Below are 25,737 nucleotides of genomic sequence, written 5' to 3' on the forward strand. Positions count from 1 at the left end.
TGTATAAAGACTCTGGAGTGTTAGAGAAGCTAGTGAAATCTTTTCTGCTCTGGTGACATTGAGCATGGTCATGGGCTCTGTCTGACCTTTATGAAGAAGCAGTTTGGAATTAGCATTGCTGTGGGGATGATGCCTTTCCTTAAAAGAACCAACCCCCTGTATTGGATCTTGGACCACTCCCTTCCAGCATCCACAAAATGTTAGTAGATTTAGCCACCGATGTTTATACCATAATGTGTAAGAACCAAGGATAAGCTGAAGTGTGTTTCATAAATGGTAAGGTAGCTCTGTGTATACTGCATAGGAAGTTGCTGAACTTCATATCTTAAACTACTAACCCAGCATTCAGGAGGCACATGAAGGAGGATCTCTCTGAGTCCAGGCCAGCCTGAGTTGTATGCTGAATTCAAACTAGCCCGGGCTTTCAGAAAATAAAAGGTCAGTAGTTATTTGTGACCTCAAATAAAAGGTTGCAAATGCCTGATAATTGGTATCAAAGCAAGCAAAAGTATGACAAGGTTTGTTGGACAGGAAGGGCCAAAACTTGAGCTCATACATGTAACAGAGTCTTGCTGTATAACCCATGCTGGCCTTTAAAAACTCACAACCCCTTAGGCTATAGTGGCACACGCCTTTAATCCCAGCACTTGGGGTTGCAAAGGTAGGCAGATCTCTGTGAGTTCAAAGCCAGCCTGGACTACAAAGCAAATTCCAGCACAGCCAGAACTATTACATAGAGAAACCCTGTCTCCAAAAACAAACCAAACAACCAAACAAAAACCTCACAATCCTCCTGCCTCCGCCTCCTGAGTGCTAGAATTGCAGGCCTGGCTGAGAGCATGCGTTCTTACACACTACTTGGTCTTTTTCAGAAATCAGCATAATTTATATAAAACCCCTTTAACTGTGTAAAGTTATTTCTGGTTTCTTTCTCCTCTGTCCTTTTAAGCACTGAAAACTCTTTATTATCTACTCTCTAGAGGGAATTGTACCCTGGCCTTCACAGTAATAGGAATGTCATGCAACTTTTTGTGAGTTTTATGTTAAAAAACCTATTTCCAGCTGTGTCCTTGTGTCATGTTCTTACCTTTATATTCTGTTACATCCTTTTAAGTACAAGCTTCAAATTTTAAAGACAGCCTCACTGGTTCAGGGAAACCAAGAACATTTGTGCTGTTACTTGGTTGAGCCCTTGCTGTCTTAGTAGTCTGGGGGCAGATAATATCTGTCTATTCCCATACCTCCATTCTCCTCCCTGGTGGGACTAGGTGAAATGATGTACACCGGTATATATATATGTTATATATATATATATATATATATATATATATATATATATATATATATATATATATATGTGTGTGTGTGTGTGTGTATGTATACATGTATGTATGTAAACATTTTATTTTAGTGTTCTCTACAAGCTGCCATGATGTTCTGTTGGGTCTGCCCACCTCTCAGAAAGGTTCAGCTCTTCTTTTTTTCTGACGCTGGCCAGAGCCTAAGTATGCTTTTTCTGGTACTTCAGGCTTTCTTACTCTTTCTCAAAGTCCTCCTTCCCACCGTGTGGCTGTGTAACTCAAATGGCATGGGTATTTTTTCCTTCTCCATTCTTATCCCCAAAGTAGCCACTGAGATTTACAGGTTGCCTGCCCTAGGATTTTTCTTTTAAACTCTAATAAAATTTAAAAATAAAAAACCTTAAAGAAGCCGGTGGTGGCGCACGCCTTTAATCCCAGCACTCGGGAGGCAGAGCCAGGTGGATCTCTGTGAGTTCGAGGCCAGCCTGGGCTACCAAGTGAGTTCCAGGAAAGGCGCAAAGCTACACAAGAGAAACCCTGTCTCGAAAAACCAAAAAAAAAAAAAAACCTTAAAGAAAAGAATTGTCATCTCCATTTTTTTGTTTGTTTTTGAGGGGTTTTTTTTGGGGGGGGGGGTGGTCAGGGGAGAGTCGGTGTTATTGTTACTTTATTTTGTTTTTCCGAGACAGAGTTTCTCTGTGTAGACCTGTCTGCCCTGGAACTCACGCTGTAGACCAGGCTGGCCTTGAACTCAGCAATCCATCTGCCTCTGCCTCCTGAGTGCCAAGATTAAAGAATGCTCCACTTACTAATTGTAGATTTTTATTTTGTTTCATTTTTACTTTTAGCTACCATCCTTTTTTCTGTCTCCTGCTTCTAAAACTTCTTTTCAGAACCTAATCACGTTTTCAGATCAATGAAGAGCTGTTTCCATCATTTATGATGGTAAGCACATTGTGTGGGATGAGACTAGCCATCCATGGATTCGTGGAGTGCAGGAACTGTGCCTTCCCTGTTTTCATCCTCTTAGTCTCAGCCTGGTGCTTGGCAGAAGCTGCTTGGAGTGTTTCAAGCAGAGATAATCAGTACATTTTACTCTTAACTTTGTAGCAACAGACGAATCATTTTGAAGAACATAACTTTTCATCATGAATTCATGTTTTTCTGAACAATCTTCCTTTTGTAACAGAAAAAGTTTGTGTATGATCACTTGCATGATTTCTATAAATTCTTCCTCTCCCCTCCCTGTGTGTGTGTGTGTGTGTGTGTGTGTGTGTGTGTGTGTGTGTGTGTGTGTGTCCGTCCTCTGTGGGCGTGTAGAGGTCAGAGCAGAATGTGGACTGTTTTTCTCTATTGCTCTGTGCCTTATTGTCTTGAGATAGAATCTTGTGCTGAACTAGAGGCTGGCCATTTTACCTAGACTAGCTACTTGGGATCTAGCAGGATCTGGCTCCCAGTGCTAGGTTCACAAGCACATGCTGCCATGCCCAATCTTTTCTGTGGGTGCTGGGGACTTGAACTTGGGTCCTCAGGCTTGTAGAGCAAGCACTTTTACCCACTGAGCCATTTCCTCAGCCCCGATTTGTGTAAATTCTTGAGTGATCCTCCTTTGGGAAATTGGTGTAGTTTCCTTCATTTAAGAGAAACATTCTTTTATTATTAGATAGGAGCTATGATATTTGTATCATAACTTTTTCAACAACAGACATCTGTAATTAGATGTTTTATTTGAAACATTAAATTGGCCCATATGTTTAAATAAAGAAAGGACATGATTCATTTTTTATCACAGAAGGAGCCTTTAAAAATGTTGCACAGATTTGTCAAATGTATTTCTGTAGGTTTTTAAACATTGATTAGAATTCCTGTATGGTTTAGCAACCAATCAACTTTATATTTAATGAAGGATAAAAAGACATTCCGGTGCTGGCGCGATGACGTAGTGGGTGAAAGCACTTTCTCTGCAAGCATGATGATCTGGATTCGATCCCCAGGCCCCACATGGTAGAGAGAACTGACTTCTGAATGTTGTCCTTCGGCCTCCTTATGTGTGCTGTGGCATACACTTGTTCACACTCACATACATGCAAAACACTTGTGTTCATTTTTTAATTTAAAAGGAAATGTTGATTGTTGATTGTTTAATATTTATTAAAAAATAAATATCTTTATGGTGGGAACCTATAAAAATAACCAAGAATCTTCATTGTAATCTGAATGCTATTAGAACTACACTAGCAAAATTTGAGTAATAGAGTGGTCAAGATCTTAAGTTAATTTCCTTTCTGTCTTTCTCTCTTGTAGAACTGCCAGTGCATGGCCAGCATTCCTGGTGGTTGATAATGTTGGAAATCAGCTGCTCAACCTTCTCCAGCATTCAGTTGTTAAAAATGCATAGAATGCAAGTTCAGCTCCACATTATGAAAACAGTACTCGGAAAACTGAAAACTATCTAAATGATTGTCTTTGGGTGGGCTGTGTTCTTAGCGAGCAGAAGCCTTGGTCAGGGTCTGCTGTTGACTCTCGAGGAGCACATAGCCCACTTACTGGGGACTACAGGTGCCACTACTACTATGGGTAATTCCTGCATCTGCCGCGATGACAGTGGAGCTGAAGACAGTGCTGACACCCACCAGCAGCAGGCCGAGAACAGTGCAGTCCCTACCGCGGACACTAGGAGCCAACCTCGGGACCCTGTTCGGCCTCCCAGGAGAGGCCGAGGACCACATGAGCCAAGGAGAAAGAAACAAAATGTGGATGGGTTAGTGCTGGATACACTGGCGGTAATACGGACTCTTGTAGATAAGTAAGTATCCAACTCACCATCGCCACCAGTGTCATAGAAAGTGTTCTGCCAGGAACCACCACTTTGGAACTCCTTCCATTCATTTAAGATAACATTCGCCAAGCCTTGTGCTCCTAGGCTAAGAGAGAACACTTATTTCTCCTCTGATGGTGGAGTAAATAAGGTTGGATGATTTTACTTGCTGTCATCTACTTCTGTCTAGAAAAGTTTGAATGTTTCTGTACAGAAAACTCATTGAAAATATGATTTTATATATATTATATATACATATATATATATGCATACATACACACACATATATTTAACTTAATTTCACATATCAGCCATGGATTCCCCCGTCCTCCCTCCTCCCACCCTACATCCACCCCCATTCCCACCTCCTCCAAGGCAAGGTCTCCCCTGGGGAGTCAGCCCAGCCTGGTAGACTTAGCCGAGGCAGGTCCAGTCCCCTCCTCCCTACACCAAGGCTGAGCAAAGTGTCCCAGCATAGGCCCCAGGCTCCAAAAAGCCAGCCCATGCACCAAGGACAGGTCCCAGCTCCACTGCCTGGGGGCCTCCCAAATAGTTCAAGCTCATCAACTGTCCCACTTATCCAGAGTGCCTGGTCCAGTTCCATGGGGGCTCCTCAGCCATTGGTTCACAGTTCATGCATTTCCACTAGTTTGGCTATTTGTCCCTGTGCTTTTTCCAATCATGGTCTCAATATCTCTCGCTAATATAATCCCTCCTGTCTCGCCAATTGAACTCCTGCAACTCCACCTGGGGCTCGGCTGTGGATCTCTGCATCCGCTTCCATCAGACACTGGATGAGAGTTCTATCATGACAGCCAGGGTGTTCGGCCATCCAATCACCAGAGCAGGTCAGCTCAGGCACTCTGTTGACCATTGCCAGTAGTCTACAGTGGAGGTATCTTTGTGGATTTCTGGGGACCTCTCTAGCACTCTGCTTCTTCCTATTCCCCTGGGGTCCTCATTCATCATGGTATCTCCCTTCCTGTTCTCCCACTCTGCTCCTGATTGAGCTGGTACCTCCCGCTCCCCTAAGCTCTCTTTCCCCTGACCCTTGCCCTCCATTCCCCCCCCCCCCCCAGTTTGCTCATGTAGATCTCATCTATTTCTCTGTCATTGCGGAAAATATGGTCTTTATGAAGGAGTACAGTAACCTTGGAGTAAATTTGTGTTAATTGCTGTAGTAGGAAATTAGGAAATGCTTTCTTGAGGATCCATTACTGTTCTTGCCAATCTGTTCTGCTGACCATATATTCAAGATGAGTAGTCTTACCAAGAGTATGACTGCATGCAACTTCTGTGGGCAGTTAGTTTTTCTTCTCTCTCCTGTGTTACTAGTTCTTTTTCAGCCTGTTAGATCCATTTGAGGAAATTGTAAGTTGAAACTGCAGGGCACACCTGGGCCTGTGATTTTTTTCTCCTGCTTTGTCTAAAGACAAAAATCTCACTTTGAATGACAGTGAAATTAAAGGATATTTTTCAAATTGAGAAAAGTTCAGTGAAGGTTTAGTAAGTGCCTAAGTTTTAGACCACAAAGGACCTAGATTCAGATTCTTTTTCATTACTAGCCTTATGACACTAAGCAAGGTACTTCTCTAATCCTTTTTTTTTTTTTTTTTTTAAGTAAGAATTATTATTCTGGGGGCTGGAGAGATGGCTCAGTGGCTAAAGAGTACTGGGTTTTCTTCCCAAGGACCCAGGTTCAATTCCTAGCATCCACATGGCAGCTCACAACTGTCTGTAACTCCAATTCCAGAGGATCTGGCACCTTCACACAGATATACATGCAGGCAAAACACTAACGCACATAAAATAAATAAATCTTTTTTTAAAAACTCAATAATTAAAAGAATTACTATTTTTGTATAGTTTGTATAAATGGTCTAGTATGGTACTTTATATTAGAAAAAAAGAAATGCTCAAAATAGAGTTTCTACTTTAGACCCTGGTAGAAAATATCTAAGTATTTAATAATCCCACTAATAAAAGCAGTTTTGTTTAGTTCTTTAAACATGATAAAGAAAAAAACCACTATACACCTAAAATATACAAGCAAATCCTTAGAGCTATATTAGAGTCTTCCACACAGTACTGAAGTGTTTGTTGATCTCCAAGAATAATAATTTTGGGGGTTAGGGATATTTCACAGTGGTTAGAGCACTTGACTAATATTCATTAAGCTCTTAACTAGATTCAACCTCCAGTAGCACACTCACAAAAAAGAAACTTTCTTTTAAAAGTTATTCTTCATAGTATATAATTACAGTAGAAAATTATCCTTTCCAAATAAGGAAGTAAACTACAACAATGTTAAATTAAGCACATGGGGGGGGGGCGTGCAGAGTAGGTTTTGCTGTGTTTTAAAGGCAATAGGAGCAAGCCTTAGTTCCCAGTTCTAAGCAAACATTACAAATTGTAAGTGTTGTTGTTAATCAAGCTCCTAATTCACATAGGAGAGGCAAGTGCACCTTTAATCACAGCAAAGGCAAGTAGTGACTCTCTAATCCCAGCCAGGGCAGGCGGATCTCTGAGTTTGAGTCCAGCCTGGTCTACAGAGCAAGTACCAAGACAGCCAAGGCTACACAGAGAAACCCTGTCTCTAAAACAACAGAGAGAGGGAGGCAAGTACTATATGCTTGAGTAACAAAGTGACTTTTACTTAAATTTGTCTCCATGGAATGATAAGTATAATTTCTGAGACTGGAAAACTAAAGCAGGCCTTGAACTTGCAATCCTCTTGTTTTAGCCTCCAGAGTACCAGGGATTACAGGGGTGACCCAGCTTTATAGTTTAATTTTATTATGTTTTTCTTTTTTATTATTGTGTATATGATATGTGCATGCATGTGTGAGTACAGGCACATGCTTGCTATAGACATGGGTGTGGCAGTCAGAGGACAACCGGGTGTCTGTCCTCAGCCTCTACCTGTGTGAGACCTGCCTCTTTTGCCGTCCTCACTTCATGCACCCCGTGAACTGCTCTGCAGCTTTGGAGGACTGCTGTCTCTGCCTCTCATCTTGCTGCATACGCTCTGGGGTTGCTACACCAGGCTTTTATGTGAGTTCTGGAGACTCAGACTCAGGTCCTCCCACCTGGGCTTTACCCATAGAGTTATCTCCACAGTCCTGTGGCTTGATTTCGGAACCTACTAAAGGGTGATTTTATAGCTTAGAAAATTCTTGAGGTTGTCAAGATGCAATGTGAAGGAGAGCTAGGAAGGACAGGACAGAGGGATGTAGCAGGACTAGACCTAAGTCTGTTATAGATGCAGGTGGCAGTTAGCAAATAGTCTCTTCGTTGTGTTTTCTGTTTACTTAGGAAGAAATGCAGCGGGTAGGAGAGACAGCAAGTGCCCCCGTAGCAGAGAGGAGCTGTGGAAGAGAGTTTTGATGCTGTTGGTTTCTAGCTCTCCACAATTTTATTTTGAAATAAACTACCTAAGTGCCCCATGCCTTTATACCCAGATTTTTTCTTATTGTGGCTGTTGATTTTAATCCTTTGTATTTTGTTCTTCAGTTCTGGAAATCTCTCAGCTATTATTTCTTTGAATATTTCTGGTATTCACATTGAATCCTTCCCCTTTTTGAGACAGGGTCTTGCTTGCTGTGTAGCTTAAGCTGACCTCACACTCAGGATTTTCTCCCTGCCTCAGCCTCCTGAATGCCAGAGTACCTACATGCCAGGCATGTAGAACCACACATGTCTGCCAATGTTCTCTTCAAATTCACTCAGTTTCTCTTTCTGACATATCTGAATTTCTTTTTTCTTTCCTTTTTCAAGTCTGCTTGTTGGTTTTTGTTTGGCTGTTTTGTTTTCATGTCCTTATAGTTTAGTTGTTGTTCTTGCAAATACACTTATTTTAAAGTTCTTATTTGCTTATTTTGAATAGTGACTAAAATAACGCTAGTTTTTTTTTTTTTCTTAACATGTTTGGAAATTTAATTTACAGATTACTTTTTTTCCTTTCTTTTCTGAGACAAGGTCTTACTGTGTAAGTGGGGCAGGCCACACTTTGAGGTCTTCCCACTTCAGCCTCTTAAACTAGTTGATTACAGACCTGTGCCATCATACCCAGCTGCAGATTTCCTCCTGGGTTTTTCCTCACCTGTATGTATGCTTCATGCCATGTATATTCAGAGGAGCTAATGTGCTCCCCCAGTCTCCAAGTAAACCTAATTGAAATGGGAGTTCTAAGTTTCTACTGTAAAAAGCTAAGGCCTGCAGCATAAATTTTATTTTGCCTTTTTCTTTTTTATTTGTCACAGGAGACTTGTACTTTATGCCACTTGTATCTCTGATTATCCTCTAACTTTCTTAACTCTTTTCATTGGGAGGGATCTGTGCTCTAGATGTACTTTGTGCAACTTTCCTGCCCTTCCATAGATGAGGCTTTTGTCCTATTACCTAGCAAGCAAAGCATCCTCAGTCCTCTGTCCGTTTACAGCCTACAGCCCAGTAATCCTCTGGCATACATGCCATCAGAAATGTCTGCTCTGTTTCTGCCTCGTTGGGCATTTATCTTCTTTGAGCAGAGGGATGTATTTGTGTCCTTTGTGTACCTCCACATAGAATTGCAATACTCCTTGTAATTGTCGGTTGCTGGCTCTGTTGCCTTTTATTATTTTTCTGCTCTTAATTTTATTTTCTTCATCACCTATATTCACATATCACATTTGCTTGCATCTGTATCAGGAGAATATCTATAGAGAGAATTTGGGTGAGGATTTTAAAATGTACATCATCAATTTAATTATACAAACCTTTAAAAAATTTTCTCTCAATAATGTGTTCTGGATCCCCAGCACCCATGTAAAACCTGGGTGCACAGGGAGAGTGGAGATAGGTGGAGCCCAGGGGTGCTCACTGGCTACCCAGGATAGCTGAAATGGTGAGCTTCAGGTTTACTGAGAGATAGCGTCTCAAAAACTAAGGTGGAGAGTGATAGAGGATCACACACACACACACACACACACACACACACACACAGACAGAGATGTGTGTGTGTGTGTGTGTGTGTGTGTGTGTGTGTGCAAGCAAATGCACAACAAAAACAGAAATCCAAAACTTAAAACCAAAAGGTAAGTCCTTAAGCAATTTCAGTTATCATTGTTTGGTGGAAAATGTTAGCACTGACGCTAACAAGTGACATTGTGAAAACCCTAATAGACATTTAATTCCATTTTAGAGAAGTATCTACATTATTAAAAAATTCCTCTTGCTTTCATTTTTGGATTCTTCTGTTACTGTTTTATGAAGTTTGAACAAATAGTGCTATTTTTTCAGAATAAGTGTTGTAAGTGCAGTGTGTCTACAGGCCCTTGATTCCTAAGTCCTCTGTGGAATTACCATCCCCATCTAACATCTGTCTAAGGGAAATGTGAGGCAGGTGCTGTTGGCCTTCATGGCACATGTCAGCTGGCACTGGGCTTTGAGAAAGCAGAAAGTCCGTCCCTAGTTTTCGTGCCATGCTTTTCCTTAGGTAACGTAGTGGGGTTGTGTGTGTCCCCACTTGAGCTCTTTTCTTGGGAGCTGTCACAGTGACTGGAAACGAGCACATACGGCCTACACTCGTTCTTACAGTTGATTCTCTGGTTGTCTCTTCATCTCTTTCCTTCACATTCACTCATGTTGATTTCTGTCCATTTTGGAATTAAATTCAAGTCTAATGTCTTGAATGCTTGTTTTTCAGTGATCAGGAACCTCCCTATTCAATGATTACATTACATGAAATGGCAGAAACAGGTATTTTCAAGTTTTTTATTTTTAATACTTCCTAATGAATTAAAAATAATGAAAAATGTATGACCACTTTTTTAAAGATTATAACATAGAAAAAGTTGTGGGTGTATGGAAGTCCCCTCTAAAAGTCTTAACAGGAACCATATATTGCATACTCAATATTAAACTGCACGTCTGAGTGATGGTTGTATCTTATTTGAAATTGAGATAAGAAAATTTATTTTATTGGTGGTTCTTTGTACTTGTCCTGGAATGGGGAGGATAACCATTTGTTCAACATCCTAAAGTGTCATTCCAAAATAGAGCCAAGTACTGAGTTTATGTAGTTAAGTCGTATTGGACAGATGAGATGCTTAAAACTATTTTAATCATAATCTGAGAATCAAGGCCATAGCTTAATTTTCTCCAATTGAAGATGTCCTTCAGTCACCAGACACCTGTAACAGCGTTTGGCTCCATCATGACGACTGGTAAATTATGACAGTACCATGTCAACTTCTAGCTTCTTAAAGCCAAAAGTGTTTCTTTGTTAATGTAAAGTCCTTTTGTATGTTTTCATGTTTCCAAAATAGTGACTCCATTACATAATCTTCTTGGTTTGCCCTTAGATGAAGGATGGTTGGATGTTGTCCAGTCTTTAATTAGAGTTATTCCATTGGAAGATCCATTGGGACCAGCTGTTATAACCTTGTTACTAGACGAATGTCCATTGCCCACTAAAGTAAGTGAAACTGATCTTCATGGAATGTCATCTGTGTCATCTGTGCCCAGGATGAATAATCACAGAAGCATTTAGTAAACTTTACGTACTTGAGATCTGTGTTATTCGGTAGTAGCAAGAAAATTTCTATTGTTAATGAAGTACTATATTCTCTACCAATAGGTTTTAGTTCAGTGTTTTTTAATGTTTAAAGTAGAAACATTTGTATCTGCATGGACAGTCTTGGCTTGAAAACTAGAAGAAAATGAGCTGATTTTATCTGTCTCTCAGCAACTTCCTCATAACAAAGATTTTCTATTAAGAGGAAAAGTACTGTACCAAAAGCCCTTTTGAGTCTTACTTAAGCACATTAGAGATTTGCATAGCCTGGCTTATGATCTAACTAGGACACAAATGTTCAAGTTTTCATTGCTTTGGCCTCAACCTTCTGCAGGCTGCCTCCATGCACTCATTTTATTTTGTTTTGTTTTGTTTGAGACCAGGTCTCACTATGTAGACTTTACAGGCCTGGAACTCACATTGTAGACCAGGCTGGCCTCAAACTCATAGAAATCTGCCTGAGTGCTGGGATTAAAGGCATGCACCACCACGTCCATACATACTTTTAAAAATTTGGATTCTGATGTATTTTATTTGTACGTTGAAGCCTTAGATACTTGAGCTCTCTAATAGGAAAACATGAACAGATAGAAATGTCTTTAGCCTAGTCATTGTCAGCTTTACCTGTGCTTATAACTATTTCAGTTTTTAGTTTGCCTCAAAAATTGGTGCGATTTGTTTTTGCCTGATGGAACTTTGTTTTTTAAAGATTTATTTATTTTGTATTTTGTATGCAGTGTTCTGCCTGTATGTCTGCCTGCAGGCCAGAAGAGGGCACCAGATCTCATTATGGATGGTTGTGAGCCACCATGTGGTTGCTGAGAGACAGCCAAGGCTGCACAAAGAAAACCATCTCGAAAACAAAAATAAATAATAGATGAATGAATAAACAAACAAATAAATAAGTGGTTGAGGTGGCTCATGCCTGTATCCCAGCATTTGGAAAGTTGACATAGAGAATTGCATGATCTCAAGGGCAGCCTGGACTATATAGCGAATTACAGGCCAGCCTGGGCTGAACTACTGAGCCCTTGTCCTGGGGGAAAAAGGAACTTATCGAATTCCCCTCAGATACCTGACCTGAGGAGACTTCTCCCAGAGTCCTGTGGAAGACGGTACAAGTGGCTGGGATATTAATCTGAGGGATATCAAATTAATCTAAGCACACCGAGCTCGTTAGTCCATTCGCTTTATTCTTTTAAGTCAGTCCTATCTACACAGCCTCTTTTCTGTTCTCATACTTCGCTCCTCTCTGTCCCTTCTTCTGCTGTTCTCTCAGTTCTTCTCTTAGTTCTTCTTCTTTTGTTCTTCCTCCCAAGCGCGCGCGCGCGTGTGTGTGTGTGTGTGTGTGTGTGTGTGTGTGTATGTATATTCATTAACAACTTGTTAGTAAAAAACTACAAAGTAAGCTCTCAGGAGCAAGTATTCTGATAAGAGTCACATTTGACAAAGACTTGGTCAGCTTAATTGGTGATTGACAACAACTATAGGTTGTAAAAAGTTCTGGCTCTTAAATGGATAGCTACAAGGATTACAAGGAAAGAAATTAAACCAATAGAGATTTAAGGAAAAAGCAAAAAGATGTGTACTATTTTATGTAATTAATAATATCCAGACATAGTTAGTCAGTTAATAACCTTTTTCTGTTAATCACCTGAATCTCAGGACCAATATATAATTAATATACTAAGCCTAAAATCTTACATTAAAAACTGGTGTAGAAATAAACACAAAGTGTTAATTGTTTTTTGAATCAGAGTGGGGAGGTGCCGGTGGAGGAAGCTTAGGGTAACAAAGGTGCTATTGATCTCCTGAAGGACTAAGATATACCAAGGCCAGACACCTGTACTATCACTTCTAGTATGCTATAATTCTTCTGAAGGGTTTTGATCCAACAAGGCCAGGCACCTGCAATTCCACTCTGTGAAAGTTCTACGAGGACACTTTATCTGGCTTATTTAGCCTAGTCAATGGCTAAGGATGGAGAACAAGACCTCTAAGTGTCTACAGCCACATGGAACAATAGACCTAGTATGAAGCATATCTTAGTATGTTTCTGTTCATAAAAATTGTACACTTAAATAAGAAACGATCTTCTTGACTATCTACAACTATGTGTGTCCGTAAGATTGAGATGTAATCATGAGATTACATGTACACATTACATGGAAATATACGGTAAATGGGGAGATATCATAGCTGTTATTGCACAAAAAGTTTACAGAAAGAAACAGCCAGTTCTTTCAAAAGGCAGTAATTCCATAACACCGTGCGTGATGATTTCCTCCAACAGAACCCTTGATTCTGATAGGTTGGCCTTCTGAATACTAGTTGTTAACCTGCTGTATACTCCCATGGCCTTTTGCTACCAGCAGCTCTCAGTAGTAACTTTTTATTTCAATATCACTAGGTCATAATTACTCTTGGTTTTATGTTTTGGAATTGTTGTTTTAAGTTAGGGTCTCACTGTGTATGTTTGGTTTCTTTTTGAGACAGGGTCTCACTGTGTAACATAGGCTGGTCTTGAGTTTAGCCTTGGTCTTACAAAATTCATGCCTCAGCCTTCTGAGTCCTGAAATTTTAGGTATGTTCCACCATGACTAAGTTACTGTGATTAATCATGTTGACATTTGAATGAGTTTAGTCTGGTTAATGATTCAAGATTGTGTGTACATACACACACATATATATAAAATAAACTGGATGTGGTAGTGCATACCTATAATCCCAGCACTCAGGAAGCTGAGGTAGGAGGATTGCCACAAGTTCAAGACCAGCCTAGGCTACATAATGAGTTCCAGGATGGCCTTGGTATATATGGCTATATGTATGGCTATATATACCAAAACTCCATCTCAAAAACCAAAAGTGTAAAATACACATTATCTATAACTGGTACATTTTGAATAAAATGAAATCTGACATTGAGAAAACTTAAGGTTGGTCAGATATTTCCCATAAATAATAATGATACCATTGGAGTAATTTTATGTGATTATTCCAAGTTCATTGAATACCTTTTTATAGTTTTGTTTCCAGGAATTCCCTTGGGAAAATAACCTACAGAGTATGTATTCATCGAATCTATTTGTAACTGTTTTATAGGATGCACTCCAGAAATTGACTGAAATTCTCAATTTAAATGGAGAAGTAGCATGCCAGGACTCAGGCCACCCTGCCAAACATAGGAACACATCCGCAGTCTTGGGCTGCTTGGCTGAGAAACTAGCAGGTAACTCTAGCACACACCACCCAAGTGCCTTACTTGTTTGACATTGAGACACCTGTACTGCAGACCTTGGACACCTTTAATTGCAGAAAGAAGCTGAGTGTGGTGGCACACACCTATAACCAAGGCACTTTAAAACAAAAGGGCTAAGAGTTCAAAGCCAGCCTCCCTTGCAGAGTGAGTTAGAGGCCAACCAGAACTATGGGAGACCCTTTTTCAAAACAAACAAAAAAACAAAAAAGAAATGAACAGAAATAGACTAAAAGGAAGGAAATTACTCAAGACACAGTTAAATGCAATCTAATTTAGCTTTATTTTTTCAGAGGAATTTAAGATAAATCTGTTATTTAGTTATTGTATGCATTTAGAGAAATTAATATTACCCATTTTAGAAATATTAACAGCAAATCACATGAGAATGTCTCAGCCAGTTACTTTACATATAGTGGAAGAAATAATGGATTGAAAACCAGAGCCGGGTGGTGGTGGTGGTGGTGGTGGTGGTGGTGGTGGTGGTGGTGGTGGTGGTGCACACCTTTAATCCCAGCACTCGGGAGGCAGAGGCAGGCGGATCTCTGTGAGTTCGAGGCCAGCCTGGGCTACAGAGCGAGATCCAGGAAAGGCGCAAAGCTACACAGAGAAACCCTGTCTCGAAAAAAAAAAAAAAAATAGAAAATCAGAACACATGGATGCTGGTTCAGACTATCATGGCTCCCCAAGAGCCCTGCAACTGGTCTGTTTACGGTGGACTCAGTTGCCAAGCTGTGAAATGGGGATGATAGTGGGAACAGCCTGAGAGAGGAGGCCTGAGTAATGTGCATAAGAGTACAGAATTCAAGCAAATTATTTGGCTGTTGTTAGTTAACTGATGTAAAATAATGTGACACTTTTAATTATGTCCAGTATTTGCTGTGTTTGTCTAGGTCCTGCAAGCATAGGTTTACTTAGCCCAGGAATATTGGAATATTTGCTACAGTGTCTGGTAAGTAAGACATCAAAGCTTATTATTCTCATCATACAGATTGTCTGTTTTTCTCAGATCACTAGCATAGTCCCTGGTGCAGAGAATAGGGTGAGTTGAAAGTTTTATGTACAGGTATTTCCTGGGTATTTATTTATCACCTCCTATGTTTAGAGACAGAAAGGAAAGAGAGAGGGGAGAGAGAGGTGGGTTTTTATTACAAGCAAATAACAATTGAATTGGTCTGGTTTTAAATTTAGTCATAAGATAGCTGCTAGGACTTTTTGTGTGTTCTTATAGTCTACCAAAAAGTAATGAAAAATACCACCCCCACATTTACACACACACACACACACACACACACACACACACACACACACACACACGCAAGTGGAAACAAAATTCATGGCATTCCAACAACAGGCCGGGTTCGCAGAGTATAAGTCTCTACTCCTGCCCACCCTTCCCTTTACATCAAAACTGTCATTGTTGGAGTGTCTGATGTGTCACCTATGAGGCTGTGGTTTGCTGAAGCTGTGACTCCCTGTCACTACAGCACTTGCCTGCAGTCTGACTAGCCTGTGTTTCTAAGTTATTTTTGCAAGCCTAGTGAGCATTGGGCCTTTTTAAAAACTAGTCTAAAAGAATTCATTTGTTGGTGCCTACACAATATGTGATTAAAATAACCCTTACACTGCTCTGAATGAGCACTGGTAGATACCAAAGTAGTAGGAGAGTCATTTACCTTCACAAAGTTCACTGTAACTTAAAGGAATAGGACCATTCAGACAACAGTTAACTTATACTCGACAGGATGTGATCAGGAGCAATTGCTTCCTGAAGACTGAGTGCTGTAAGAGTTCTGAGAAGATGAAGGGATGGGTGGGTGAGGGTGTGATGGGGTGACAAGGGACCTGTGGTAATCATGAAAGACAGACTTCCTGATGTGGGTTTAGCTAGCTTATGACAAGGTTAAGATTAGGAACGCACAGTGAGTGTCCTGACTAAAGTGTCATGGCAGAAGCCTAGTGACAGTTATCTGATCAGAGAAGGCAGTGTTCAGAGATAGGAGAACATGAACTGGAGTAGCCAGGTGGAAGGTTTGGGGCTGGAAGAGCCAGGCAGGAGGGTTAAGGATGTGGCAAGGGTAAAGATGCTGAAGAGGCTTTACAGCCGGGAGAACAGTGCTTCTGTGAGCTTCAGCAGGCACCGCAGAAATGCATGGGAATACACTGGTGTTCTAGGACTCTTGAAGGCTCCTAACATAGCTGGGAGAAAGCAAGAATGTGAGAAGATAAGATAATAAACATGTAGGCCTGATGAGTGGGAACTGATGTGATGTAAACTCAAATGTAAGTTGAGTACACTTCCCGTCATCATCAGCATCTGTAGAATTCCCTGCAGGAACTAGATTAAAACTAAGATAGCTCTGGGTGGCTCACGCCTTTAGTCCTAGCACTAGGAGGCAGAGGCAGGCAGATCTCTGTGAGTTCAAGGCCAGCCTGTTCAGGACAACCAGAGCTACATAATAGACCCTGTCTCAGACAGACAAACAAACAAAAAACTAAGATGCTAATTGATAATAATATCATTATTTGTAATTCTGGAACTGGTATTATCTCTTTGGGGGTACTAAAGGTCATTTTTAACTATAATTCTAGTTTTCTTTTTGGCTTGTTTTAATGAGTATAAGCATGAACATTATTTTAGGTAATAAAGCCCTAAGACACATGTTACTAAGTCTAATAGCATCATGCATTTTTAATGAAACACTGCTGAAATGTCCGTATCTATAAATTAACTCAATGACTATCTTGATCCTCCAGTAATCAAGTGGACAATTGAGACTTTGAATGAGGGAGACTTTTCTGCTGTCCCAAGTATATAATCTGGCATGTATTATAAGTAAGAATCTGAGGTTGATACCTTACTGCTTCTGCAGAGGTGTGACTTTTGTCTTTATCTTTTGTTGTCTTTCAGAAGTTACAGTCCCACCCCACAGTCATGCTTTTTGCACTGATTGCACTGGAAAAGTTTGCCCAGACAAGTAGGTATAGTGACTTCTTGCACTAATAGTCTTTGGTTATAAAAACGTGAGCCTACACTTTGAACTCCATCAGACGTACATACATTCTGGTTATAAAACCAGCAGAGTATATCAAGAACAAAAACAAAGATTGTTCTCAGCTGAGATTCCAAGCATGGTGACTATAATTACTTTTGTAGCTAAAACCTTAGCGCTCAGGGGATGGAGAGAAGGGTCAGCAGTTAAGAGTACTTGCTTTGCAATCAAGACAATCTGAGTTTGGATCCCAACACTCATTAGCAAGCCCAGCACCTCCTGAATACCTCTGAGGTAAAGAAAGACAAAAGGGTTGCTGAGGCTTGCTGGCTTCCAGCCCAGTCAGGAAAATGGAAGCCCCTGATTCAGGGAGTACTCCTGCCTCAAAAGGAATGGTATTGAGAAATAAGACAAGGACATCTGTGCTCTCTTCTGGCTTCCACACATGCCTTACACATGTGTGCATATATCCACACAGACATAAACATGTACATAAAGCACATACATACACACAATTTAAAAAAATAATTGCAGGGACATGATGAAGCTGGAGCGGTGGTTCTGCAATTAAAAGCACTTGATGCTCTTCTAGAGGGCTGGAATTTGGTTCCCAGCACCAACATTGTTGGGCAGCTCACAACCACCTATAGCTCCAGCTCCAGGAGATCTGACACGCTCTTCTGGCCTCCACAGGCACTCAGGCACACAGGGCATACACATTCACAGACTCATTTGCATATACATAAATAAAAACCTTAAGCTGGGCATTATAGTGCATGCCTTTAATCCTAGCACTCAGGACACAGAGGCAGTTTGAGTTTGAGGCCAGCCTGGTCTAGGTAGTGAGTTCCAGGACAGCCAGCAATACACAGAGAAGCCCTATCTGAAAAGAATCAAAACAATAATAATAAATAAATCTTTTAAAAATAATGATGAAATTGTAGAAAGTAGCCACAACTCTTTGGCTGTGTCATCCCTAGAAGGAAGCATAGAAATCTGTTCTAGTCTCCAAATTCTCTATTGTCTCCCCTCATTCCTTACCACCACTAATCCGCCCAATATATCCTCCTCCTCTTCCATTGTTATTTAAAGATTTCATCCTTCCAAACAGGTGAGAATAAATTGACTATCTCTGAATCCAGTATTAGTGACCGACTGGTCACCTTGGAGTTGTGGGCTGATGATCCTGATTATCTGAAACGTCAAGTTGGCTTCTGTGCCCAGTGGAGCTTAGACAATCTCTGTAAGTGGGAGTTGTCCTTTATTAAACCTTGTTTCTGCTTCTCTATATTAATTTTTTATTTTATTTACGTTAAGTTGGGAGGATGGGTGTGCACGTATGTAGAGGTTAGAGGACACTTTTCAGGAGTTGGTTCTCTTTTTCTGCCATGTGGGTTCCATGTCATCAGGCAAGTGCCTGTACCTACTGAGCCATCTCAGCAGCCAAAATTTGTTTGCATTTCTAAATCCCGGTCTTCAGTAGGATCAGTAGCCTTCCTTTTGCTGTAATGAGTGGGAGTTCTTTAAGCTTCTTACTGCAGGGTGGATATACTCTGATAGAAAAGTATCTTAGGCACCTTTCAGATGAGAGTTCAATGGAATGTTTCTAATGCCAGCATTCTCCAGTTCACAGACCTTACTGACACATGCTGAGTCAGACTCCTTAATTATAGAGCTCTGTCTAAGAACTTGCCAACACACACTTTCCTCACTGCCCTCCAACAGGGTCCAGCTAGCTCCACCTCTGGGACTCTTCACACCTGCACTTTCTTTGTCTTTTCTTTTTGTGTGTGCATGTGTGATGTTTCTATTGTCATGTGACAGAAGGCCTGACATAAACAACCTGGCAAAAATTACTGATTTGGGTTCATAGTTTCTGCTCTCAGTTTCCATGGCAGGAAGGTGGGAAGAATAGCCTCCTCAGGGAGGCCAGAAAACAGACAGAACGCCTTTTTTTTTTTTTAGCTTTCAGTGCTAGGAACGTGTTCTAGAACCTTGTTCATGCTAGGAAAGCATTCTGCCACTGAATTATAGCCCCAGCCCTGTTACCTTCCTTGTACTCTTCTCCTGACCTCAGATGGTCTCTACAAACCCCAAACTAATTCTTACTTACACAGTGGAGTTATTTTTAACTTTTTTTCCTCCAAAAGCTACTAGAATACAAACCAAGCTGCTGTACCATTCCCTGTCTCTATTACTAGCCCTGTGCTAATGTACAGTTAAACACATAACCTCCAGTTCTTTCTCTAACAGCCTATATAGTGCTAGTTAAAGAGTAATTCTGAGTAAATGCAATTTGGAAGCTAGCTGGGAGTGAAGACAGATAGCTATAATCTTAGCATTTGAGAGGCAAAGGCAGAAGAAACGAGTTCAAGGTCATACTCAGCTACATTTGAGTTTAAACCCAACCTGAGCAACATTAGACCCTGCCTCCAAAACAGAACAACAACAAACTAACCTGTGCATGGTAGCACACACTTTTAACCCTGTACTCGGGAAATAGAGACAGGTAGATCTCTGACAGTTCAAGGATGGCCTGGTCTACATGACAAGTTCTAGGCCAGTCAGGGGTACACAGTGAGACCTGCTATTTAGATTTTGTTTCATGCACTCCAGTAGCTACAGGGACTGGAAATACCACACCCACAGTGCTGCCTTTTCTGGCCTTTGCTTAGGCCATGTAACAGATAAGATGCTAGGCCCTATCAGTTCTCCATTCTTGCATGGCAGCTAGAGATGACCGTTTCCCCTTTTTTCCAAACCATCGCAGCCTGCCCTAGGAAACATGACCACCTTTTCTTTTGCAGTTTTAAAAGAAGGTAGACAACTAACCTACGAGAAAGTGGACTTGAATAACATTAGGGCCATGCTGAACAGCAATGATGTCAGCGAGTACTTGAAGATCTCACCTCACGGCTTGGAGGTAAAACTTTCACAGACCTTCTGAGGGCTAAAATTACTTTGTTCCCATTTTTCACGCTCTGCTTCAGAACAAAAGCAATGTCTAACAGAATATGTAGACGCTTTTCTTCTATATGAAGAGTGGTTAGTGGTAAAAGTGGTAGGGATAGAGAATGCTTTGGGGTGTTATCCATCTGTTACATCCCACATGTTACTGCATCTGTTGGAGCATTACAGTGCGTGTTGACTGGTTCAAATACGTCTGAGCTGTTTGTAGTACTCCAGTTGCTAAATAAGTGCTCCACTGCTAAGGTACAGCCCTAGCTAAATAGATGGTTTAAACATTAAACAATATTTTATCTTATGTATATGGATACTTTGCCTGCATGTATGTCTATGTACCATTTCCTTGCCTGGTGCCAGTGGAGGCCAGAAGTCAACGGATCCCCTGGATCTGGAGTTACAGAAATTTGTGAGCTACCATGTGGGTGCTGAGACTCAAACCCACATCCTTTGTAGCCAGTGATCTTAACTGCTAAGCCATCTCTCTTAGCTCTATATCTGCTTTTAATCTTTGCTATTTTGTTCAACTGAAAGTATGAAGACAAGTGTTTCCCAGTGAAGCCTCTCCTTTTGCAAATGCCCACATAGCCAATAGTACTAGACCTGGTACTCCCTTCCTCATGCTGAATATTGCCAGTTTTATAGTGCAGGTTGATAGAAGAGCTGCTTCTGTATAGAAAAGTACCACGGGATGCGGCATTTCAGGAGTGTAGCACAATTTGACGATGGTTGCCAAATCCCTTCTCTCGTTTGTTTTTGCTGTGAATTATAGGTAGATACCCTGTCTTTACCCTTCCCTATCTTTGTCTGATGAAGGCAGTGTTTGCGTTTGTAAAGATCCTGATCTCAAAGCAGACTCTCTAAGTACTGAAAAACAAAGCCAGTAGCTTTGACTACTTGCAGTTGCAACTATCTTTGAAATCCTAGAAGTCAAACTGAAGTAATAATAGGGTTGCTTCGCTCAGTTTTATGCTTTTTTAAATCACTGAAGATGGACTGTGGAATCACACTAGGGGCTTTAATAAGGAAAACTCCATCCCACCTTCCCTAGGCCAGTTACTAGGTGGCCGTCAGGCACTGATGAATTGATTTGTACTCCTTGGTTCTGCCAGGCTCGCTGTGATGCCTCCTCCTTTGAGAGTGTACGCTGCACTTTTTGTGTGGACACTGGGGTGTGGTACTACGAAGTAACAGTGGTCACTTCTGGTGTCATGCAGATTGGCTGGGCTACTCGAGACAGCAAGTTTCTCAACCACGTGAGTACTGGGGGGCATGCAAACAAAGCAGCAGCAGCTTGCTCTTCTGGTGGATAGGTAGAGATTTCAGATGTGTTTAGTTTTCAGATAAGTTTGTTCAGTAGCTAAGTGGTGCCAGATTTCCTACCAGGCTTGCTATACTGACGTAGGAATAAGAAACAAGTGGAAATTCAGATCAGCCTCTAGGTTCACCTCAATTTCCTACCTAAAGGTGTGTCTTTATGGCTTTCCTGTAGTTTCAGACATATTTGGGACCCAGTTATTGAACTGTGACAAGGAATGATTTTTTTTTTCCTTTTTTTTTTTTTTTTTGAGACAGGATTTCTCTGTGTAGCCTGGCTGTCCTTGAACTTGCTGGCCTTGAACTCAGAGATCCACCTGTCTCTGCCTCTTGAATCCTAGGAGTAAAGGTGTGTGCCACCACAACCTGGTTGGCAATGGATGATATTACCTTGAGATTAAAGTTTAGGGAACCTTGTAGGGGACTGAAGAGATGACTTTCCTGCTCATCTCAGAGGACCTAAGTTTGGCTCCTAGCACCCACATGAGGCTGCTAACAATCACATGTAACTCCAGCTCCAGGAGATCCAACAACCCCTTCTGGCCTCTGTGGCTACCCACACACATGTAGCCCACACACACTAACATACATATAAATAAAAAAAAATAGAAATGCATCCTTAAAAAAAGGACCCTGGGGTTGGGTATTTAGCTCAGTGGTAGAGTGCTTGCCTAGCAAGTGCAAGGCCCTGCATTCAATTCAGTCCTCAGCTCCGGGGGGGGGGGGGGGGGGGGGGGGGGGGGGGGGGGGGAGGCCCTTTGCTGGGTGGTGGTGGCATACACCTTTAATCCCAGCACTTGGAAGGTAGAGGCAGGCAGATGGATCTCTTTGAGCTGGAAGCCAGCCTGTTCTATAGAGTGAGTTCTAGGACAGCCAGGGCTGTTACACAGAGAAACCCTGTTTCGGGAAGGAAAAAAAAAAAAAAGAAAAAAGAAGGGAGAGAGAGAGAAGAAGTCCTATCCCAAAGAAAAAAGGGAACCTTGTATACATTCTCTTTCCATAGCATTAAATATTGGCTGACTTTTCTCATTTAACTTTACCTTGTAATTAATAGGCACATTTATTTTCAATGTGTGTTTATCTTTTGTTATAGAAAGTGCTGAAGTAAAGGGAAGTCTAAATCAGCTATAGTAAGTAGGCCTGGGATACCACTGACGTGGAAGTGTCATGGGTCCTTCCTTCAGATGGATACTCTTCCTTTTGGAGATAAGGTCTTGCTAACCTAGATCATTGTATATACCATCAAACTCATGGTGCTCCTCCTGCTTCAGCCTCCCAAGTGCAGGGATAGAGGCCTGCACCACTACACCTTGTCTAGACAATAGCCTTTAACACCTAACCCAACTGGCTTTCTCCTGTTAGTCAAATTGTAAGATATTTGAGCTTTCTTCTTGGAGAAAACATCGAACGGCAGGTGATGCCAGTACAACAGGAAGGGCCCTCAGTCCTTGGGAGGCCTAGCCAGCTTCCTTGATAAGACTGAGTCATGGTCCAGGCTGCAGGGTTTGTGGCAATAAAGCCAAAGATAAGGAGTAAATTCCCATTACCAGGCTAGGCTCCCTGGTCAAGGACATAAAGATTTAGTCCCTGGGGGAGATCTACCTGTTCTTCCTGCCCTTTAAGGGATCCAAGATTATTGACTCTTCCTGGGTGCATCTGTAAAGGATGAGGTTCTAAAGATCTTCCAGGGCAGAAGCAAGAAACTGCTGGCCAGAAGACCAAGTTCAAGGCTTTTGTCACTATTGGGGAGTACAGTGGCCATGTTGGTTTTGATGTTAAGTACTCCAAGCAGGTAGCCACTGCCATCTGAGGGATCATCTTAGCCATGCTTTCCATGTGGGAAACAAGATTGGCAAGCCCCGCAGCATCCCACACAAGGTGATAGGCCGCTGTGGCTGTGCTGGTATGCCTCATAGGGGCAGAGGCACTGGCATCATCTCTGCTCCTGTGTCCAAGAAGCTGCCACTGACAGAGGTTTTGATAACAGCTACACATCAGCCAGGGGCTGCACTGCAACCCTGGGCAACTTTGCCACCTTTGATGCCATCTCACAGCTAACCACCTTCTGATCTCTGGAAAGACACTGTTTATCAAGTCTCCTTATCAGGAATTCACTGACCATCTTGTAAAAACACATACCTGGCTTCAGAGGACCCAGGCTTCAGCTGTGGCTACCACCTAGGGTTCTTATACCAGAAAAATAAAGTGAATTAAGTCTGGGAAAAAATAAGCTATTGGAAATCAATTCAACTTTGTCCAGGAATATTTTATAAAACTCCTGGACTACAGAAAGAATAGTTGTAAGAAGAGGGCTAATGGGCAAGGCAGGGTGCACTGGACTCTTGAACTGTGTGGACTCCATTCTGCTGCTGTTTTTGTTTGGGAACCTGTAATATTTGGAAGCCTGAGATTATTTTGAGCTGCTGTGCAGTTACAAGTTACTAGGTCTGGAAAAGAATTCCATCGTCTAGTTTGTAACACTGATTTATCATTTATATGGAGACTAGTTGTCTGTTCCAAATAGAGTTCTAAAAGTGATTTCTTTTCTAACATTAAGAAATAATCTTGAGCTGTATGTAGTGGCATAGGCCTTTAATCCCAACACTGGCAGAGGCAGGTGGATCTGAGTTTGAGACCAGCTTAGTCTACAGAGTGACAGTCAGAGCTGCTACACAGAGAAACCTTGTCTTGAAAAAATGAACAGTAATAATAACAATAATAATCTTGAGCTGGCATGCAGACTAACAAGACCCTGTCTCAAAAACCACCTTCTTTAAGTCTGTCATCTGATTTCTCCAACCTTTTTTTAGGTGTCTTTTTTTTTTCTTTTCACAATTTCCATTTCAAAGATGAGAAAAATTAGTACTGAGAAAAGGAAACAAAGAATAGGACTGAATTCATTCCTATTTTATAACAGATTTTTACTTTCTTTCTAAAAATGAGGATAATCTGAAAGGATTATCTAGTCTCCTCATTTGAAAGTGATAAAGTAGTCCAGAAATAAAGAAAACAGGGATTCTAAAATGGAGGTCCCTTTTCTCTCTGTTTTTCTACTGGAATTTTCTAGCAGTCACACTAACAATGACACTTGTACTTTTTTTAATGGTCAGTGAAGCTTGTGGCTAAAACTATTTCCACTATAGAGCTATAGATATTTGACACCTCAAATTAAGATTAAAAAGTTTCTTGCCCTCCAAATTGTGATAGGCTTTGGCTTTTTAGATTTACTATGCGTGTGTGTGTGTGTGTGTGTGTGTGTGTGTGTGTGTGTGTGTGCGTGCGCGCGCGCGCGCGCGCGCGCGCGCGCGCGCGCGCTCATGCTGATACATTTGGAGGCCAGAGGAAGACATCAGATCTCCTGCAGCTGGAGTTAAAGTCAGTTGTGAGTCACCCAACATGGTTGCTGGAAAACAAACTCAGATCCTCTGTAAGAGAAAACAACTTTTAACCTCTGAGCCACCTCTCTAACCCTGATTATTTTGACTTTATTTTTTTAAACAACAGTTATTTTCCCTGATCCAAGAACTAGTTGAGATCCTGTTAGCTGTTGAAGTCAGATAGGATGTCTTTTTTCAAATGTAAACTTGTTGTTTCCATGATATTATTCTGATAAATATTCATCTTTTCACTTGTATAGGCACCCTGCAGTTTTATGGCATAAATTATACAGATAACACCTGTTTCAAAGAGTTTAAGTCTCTTTATTTTCACTCTTACTACATGGGTTTCAGTCTCAAGCAAATAAAGTTCTGAGTTCCAATATGGAGCATTAAAATGAGAAGCTTCAGGAGTGTTCTTATGTAGGACACCTACAAGATAGTTTGTCTTGTGTAGTGTTAGTTTTGATGGGGCATTCTGAGGACTAAAGGTATAGTTTATCTAAAATAGCTTTTGCCTTCTCATGAGCATCCAACATGATAGGTCTTTCACATTCTCTCCCATTTAATAATGAAGAGAAAGCATGATGGTGCATGCCTTTCATGCCTTTAATTCCAGCACTCAGGAGGCAGAGGCAGATAGATCTCTGAGTTCGAGGCCAGCCTGGTCTACAGAATGAGTTCCAGGACAGCCAGAGCTACACAGAGAAACCCTGTCTCGGAGAGAGGAAAAAGAAAAAAAGACTTGGAATCCTTTGGGAGCTTCTAGACTCTAAAATAGTAGGAAATAGACTGTGAGGTAATTTTAGAAACTAGAAAAAGGAAATAAAACAGCTAGTGTTTGGAGAGACTACTCTGTTAGAGTGCAGCAACACTGTTACCACAAATAAACCCTAATGGGAGAATGGAGAGTCTGGTGGGAGGGTCCTGCCAGAGCCTAGTGACTCTTGTCCACTTGCAGAGCAGGAATCAGGACACAATCCTCACAATATGCTGAGTAATAGGAAGGTTTGGGGTTATTGTATATCAGGGAAAAATGACTTTCCATTGTATGAGGAAAGGAGTCATACTACTCCATTGGTGATAAGCTATAATAAACATCTTTAAATTGCTTCTGTTGCTTAATATACATGACTAAGAAATAAGAAATTT

At 41.2% G+C, this 25,737-nt stretch overlaps 1 protein-coding gene across 1 annotated transcript in view; it reads left to right on the top strand.

The window, feature by feature from the left end:
* Rspry1 (ring finger and SPRY domain containing 1) overlaps window positions 1-25,737 on the top strand; it is a 61,575-nt gene that overhangs the window by 20,270 nt on the left and 15,568 nt on the right. Inside the window, exons 2-10 of the mRNA XM_028871459.2 lie at window positions 3,606-4,107; window positions 9,806-9,858; window positions 10,464-10,576; window positions 13,781-13,907; window positions 14,828-14,886; window positions 16,846-16,912; window positions 18,039-18,170; window positions 19,735-19,850; window positions 21,004-21,147. Coding sequence (XP_028727292.1) covers window positions 3,758-4,107; window positions 9,806-9,858; window positions 10,464-10,576; window positions 13,781-13,907; window positions 14,828-14,886; window positions 16,846-16,912; window positions 18,039-18,170; window positions 19,735-19,850; window positions 21,004-21,147 — 1,161 coding nt within the window. The 5' untranslated portion in view covers window positions 3,606-3,757. The remainder of the gene's footprint in view (window positions 1-3,605; window positions 4,108-9,805; window positions 9,859-10,463; window positions 10,577-13,780; window positions 13,908-14,827; window positions 14,887-16,845; window positions 16,913-18,038; window positions 18,171-19,734; window positions 19,851-21,003; window positions 21,148-25,737) is intronic.

This window comes from Peromyscus leucopus, chromosome 5 (assembly GCF_004664715.2).
Source record: "Peromyscus leucopus breed LL Stock chromosome 5, UCI_PerLeu_2.1, whole genome shotgun sequence".
Classification (NCBI taxonomy): Eukaryota; Metazoa; Chordata; class Mammalia; order Rodentia; family Cricetidae; genus Peromyscus; species Peromyscus leucopus.